Source organism: Sinocyclocheilus rhinocerous, unplaced genomic scaffold (genome assembly GCF_001515625.1).
Source record: "Sinocyclocheilus rhinocerous isolate Xijiao unplaced genomic scaffold, SAMN03320098_v1.1 scaffold1756, whole genome shotgun sequence".
NCBI lineage: Eukaryota > Metazoa > Chordata > Actinopteri > Cypriniformes > Cyprinidae > Sinocyclocheilus > Sinocyclocheilus rhinocerous.
The window spans coordinates 89,989-95,160 of NW_015628696.1; the positions used below are offsets into that span (position 1 = coordinate 89,989).

Below are 5,172 nucleotides of genomic sequence, written 5' to 3' on the forward strand. Positions count from 1 at the left end.
TTCTTACCAGACAAAAAGGGCTTAACCTTTGCTAAAAGACGAAGATGATAGAAACAAGACCTAACCACAGCACATATCTGCTTATCAAATGTAAGACTGTTATCAAGCGAAACCCCCAGATTCCGAACACAGGTGGTACTGTATGGTAACAGAGTATCGAGATCAACATCATGAATGCTGTGATCATTTGAACCAAACAAGATCATTTCAGTCTTACTCTCATTAAGACTTAAGAAATTACTAGCAAGCCAGAGTTTCAGTTCGTCTAAGCAGTCTAATATAGGCTTAAAGGCATGCTTATCGTCACGCTTTATAGTGCTGCAGTGCTTTCTCAACCTTTCCTCTCCTCTCATCATAAAAACGGAGCCCCGCACACATGACATGCAGGGAAAAAATAGCCGTTCACATCGCCTCTATTGCGCACTCAGGTTCGTTACTTCACATGTAGACACGCGGCAAGCGCACACACTGCACACTTCTGCGCCGCATTATGGCTCTGACGAGGTTTTGTTTCGTCGTCCATGCCATAGCTGCAGATTTATGTTTCTGCCGGTCGGTGCCCACTGCATAACACACACTTGTAATATCTGAGAGAGAGAGAGAGCATCCAGTTCTGTTGACATAAAACTAGACACGCCGGCGGCACTCTCTCACTCATATAGTTAGTGAGGGAAATCCACCTGCGATCCGAGCGGAGAGGTTAGGCTACTCACGGACTCAGTATGTGCTCTGCGATAATAACGTGATCTGTGCCTATGGTCCACGCTGATAGCTGTTCCGGGGCAGTTTTTTAGTTCTCATTTCCATAAACATATATATAGCAGTAGAGCTAATACAGTGGCTGGAAATCTGTTTATCCTTCGGTTCCTCGTGCTTCCCCATCTTCATAGAGAACGCGGTTCATGGTTGCTCAGAGCGCTTTGGAAAGAAGGTGGAAATTGCGCGGCCGCGATTTCCAAGCATTTTTAGATGCTGGAAGCAGGAAAATCTATATAGAGCGCCTTATTGTAATAATTAAAATATCAATATTTGGCGCCAGATATCGATTCTCATATCGTATGGAGAAGGACAACGATATATCGCCATATCGATATATTGTCCCACCCCTCCTTTATAGGCAGATAACTTTGTGTGTCGTCAGCATACAGATGAAATGATACACCATATCTAGATAAAATAGAATGCCAAAGGTAACATGTAGAGATTAAACAGTACCGGGCCAAGAATAGAGCCCTGAGGGTACAGATGAAATGATACACCATATCTAGATAAAATAGAATGCCAAAGGTAGCATGTAGAGATTAAACAGTACCGGGCCAAGAATAGAGCCCTGAGGGACACCAGAACTTAAATGTATATCAGAGGAAGAATGGTGCCCGAGTCAGACAGAGTAACTCCTATGGGTTAAATATGAGCGAAACCATTGTAGCACCGTACCCCGTAGGCCCACACATGCTTCTAGACGTGATAAGAGAATATTGTGATCGACCAGGTCAAATGCAGAGCTAAGGTCTAGCAAGAACAAAGCCACAGACTGCCCGGTATCAGTGATGGGCTGTAAAACCAGACTGAAATTTCTCGTGTATATTGTTATCATTCAAAAAAGGCAAACGTTGGCTCAGGACCACTTTTTCTAAAATTTTTGAGAGGAAAGGTAAATTTTAGATTGGGCGAAAATTACTCAAAAGCGTAGGATCCAAATTTGGTTTTTTAAGATGAGGCAGAACAGAGGCATGTTTAAGGCAATCGGGTACAGTCCCAGTAAAAAGACATTTGTTGATGACAGACAACAAATCAGGGCCAATAGCTTGAAAAACTTGCTTAAGAAAATGTGTGGGAATCACATCCTGAGGGCAGCTAGTAGGTTTTAAACCAGCAACAATCTCTTTAAGAGAGTCCAAGGTGATAGGCTCAAAGACAGACCATGTAGAAGAGCAGAAAGGAACATCAAGTGGTGTATAGGCTGACAAAGGCATTAGAGATTTAATCTGTGAGATCTTATCATTAAAATATCTCGCAAAATCCTCACAATGAGAATCAGATGTCTCAGGAAAATGATTAATAGTGGGATTGAGAGCAGAATCAATTATTGAAAATAGGGCTTTAGGCCTGGTACTGTTACATAAAACTAACTCTGAGAGATATTTACACTTAGCACCATTAGCAGCTCGCTGAATCAGATTGTGTGTGAGATCAGACTGTGTGTGTCTCATCCTGTGTGTGTGTGTGTGTGTGTGTGTTAGATCGGACTGTGTTTGATATCAGACTGTATGTTAGATCAGACTGTGTGTGTGGCTCGTTCTGTGTGTGTTAGATCAGACTGTGTTTGAGATCAGACTGTGTGAGATCAGACTGATATGTGTCTCCACAGACCCGCCGTACATTAAGGAGGTGCGGAGCTCCGAGACGCCGGTGGGACAGACTGGAGTCCTGCACTGCGAGGCGTCTGCGGTTCCTCAGCCTGAGTTTGAGTGGTACAGAGACGAGCGCAGGTCAGTCACTCAGAGAACACAGATTATCCCCAGAACGTTCCCAAAACATGTGTGATACTGTAGAATGCTAATAGAATGTAATACAAATAGAATGTTCTATTTAGTTTCCTGTCTGACTTTTAGCTAACATACACTCCAAAACAGCTCTTTTTAGACCCCAAAAATTACATTTTCCAGCTGTTATAATAAATGATCTGTTGGGTATTTTGGGCTGAAACTTCACAGACACATTCTGGAGACACCCAAGACCAATATTACATCTTGTAAAAAGGGGCATAATAGGTGCCATTTAATGCATGTTTTTTTTCCTTCTGGAGCATCAGTGGGCATTTGAACCTTCTGTAATAGTTGCATATATGCACATTTTGCAGATTCTGCAAGGTGTATGTAACTTTTGACTTCAACTGTGTATATATATATATATGTATATATATGTATGTGTGTATTTTTTTCCATCTAATATGTATAGTGTATTCCGTTATATTTTATTTCAATTAACAAAAAAACAATTTTAATAGTTATAGTTTTACAATAACAATGCTGCACAGGAGAAATGTATCCTGTCTGTCTATTACCAGTATACAGTATGTATATAAACAACATACATGAATGAATGAATGAACACAAGCACATGAATGCAATTTTACAGAAATCAGTAAATAATATAAATTAATAAATATAATAACAATTACATTGAAGACTAGATTTTTACAGTTGAACTGCATCGGATCATTTATGTTATTTAGTGTTCGTCCATCTGCCGTCAGACAGTAAAGCTGATTTACAGTAATAATGATCTGTCAGTGTTTGTGTGTGTGTTTGTCAGACTGTCCAGCTCTCAGAGCATCAGTATTCAGATCAGCGGCTCTCGCACGCTGCTGGTGGTCGCTAACGTCACAGAGGACGACTACGGAAACTACACGTGTGTTGCCACCAACAGACTGGGAATCCACAACGCCAGCGTGTTCCTCTACAGTGAGAATCACACACACACACACACACACACACACACACACACACTCACATGCTCTCACACAATCTCATTAAAAAAGTCCAAGGTGATAGGCTCAAAGACAGACCATGTAGAACAGCAGAGAGGAACATCAAGTGGTGTATAGGCTGACAAAGGCATTAGAGATTTAATCTGTGAGATCTTATCATTAAAATATCTAGCACAATCCTCACAAAGATAATCAGATGTCTCAGGAAAATGATTAATAGTGGGATTGAGAGCAGAATCAATTATTGAAAATAGGGCTTTAGGCCTGGTACTGTTACATAAAACTAACTCTGAGAGATATTTACACTTAGCACCATTAGCAGCTCGCTGAATCAGATTGTGTGTGAGATCAGACTGTGTGTGTCTCATCCTGTGTGTGTGTGTGTGTGTGTGTGTGTGTTAGATCGGACTGTGTTTGATATCAGACTGTATGTTAGATCAGACTGTGTGTGTGGCTCGTTCTGTGTGTGTTAGATCAGACTGTGTTTGAGATCAGACTGTGTGAGATCAGACTGATATGTGTCTCCACAGACCCGCCGTACATTAAGGAGGTGCGGAGCTCCGAGACGCCGGTGGGACAGACTGGAGTCCTGCACTGCGAGGCGTCTGCGGTTCCTCAGCCTGAGTTTGAGTGGTACAGAGACGAGCGCAGGTCAGTCACTCAGAGAACACAGATTATCCCCAGAACGTTCCCAAAACATGTGTGATACTGTAGAATGCTAATAGAATGTAATACAAATAGAATGTTCTATTTAGTTTCCTGTCTGACTTTTAGCTAACATACACTCCAAAACAGCTCTTTTTAGACCCCAAAAATTACATTTTCCAGCTGTTATAATAAATGATCTGTTGGGTATTTTGGGCTGAAACTTCACAGACACATTCTGGAGACACCCAAGACCAATATTACATCTTGTAAAAAGGGGCATAATAGGTGCCATTTAATGCATGTTTTTTTTCCTTCTGGAGCATCAGTGGGCATTTGAACCTTCTGTAATAGTTGCATATATGCACATTTTGCAGATTCTGCAAGGTGTATGTAACTTTTGACTTCAACTGTGTATATATATATATATGTATATATATGTATGTGTGTATTTTTTTCCATCTAATATGTATAGTGTATTCCGTTATATTTTATTTCAATTAACAAAAAAACAATTTTAATAGTTATAGTTTTACAATAACAATGCTGCACAGGAGAAATGTATCCTGTCTGTCTATTACCAGTATACAGTATGTATATAAACAACATACATGAATGAATGAATGAACACAAGCACATGAATGCAATTTTACAGAAATCAGTAAATAATATAAATTAATAAATATAATAACAATTACATTGAAGACTAGATTTTTACAGTTGAACTGCATCGGATCATTTATGTTATTTAGTGTTCGTCCATCTGCCGTCAGACAGTAAAGCTGATTTACAGTAATAATGATCTGTCAGTGTTTGTGTGTGTGTTTGTCAGACTGTCCAGCTCTCAGAGCATCAGTATTCAGATCAGCGGCTCTCGCACGCTGCTGGTGGTCGCTAACGTCACAGAGGACGACTACGGAAACTACACGTGTGTTGCCACCAACAGACTGGGAATCCACAACGCCAGCGTGTTCCTCTACAGTGAGAATCACACACACACACACACACACACACACACACACACACTCACATGC

At 40.6% G+C, this 5,172-nt stretch overlaps 1 protein-coding gene across 1 annotated transcript in view; it reads left to right on the top strand.

The window, feature by feature from the left end:
• Positions 1–5,172, top strand: part of lsamp (limbic system associated membrane protein) — a gene marked incomplete at its 5' end in the record, with an annotated part of 97,410 nt that overhangs the window by 89,984 nt on the left and 2,254 nt on the right. The window contains 2 exons of the mRNA XM_016550021.1: positions 2,372–2,492; positions 3,319–3,467. Of these exons, the coding sequence (XP_016405507.1) occupies positions 2,372–2,492; positions 3,319–3,467 (270 nt within the window). The remainder of the gene's footprint in view (positions 1–2,371; positions 2,493–3,318; positions 3,468–5,172) is intronic.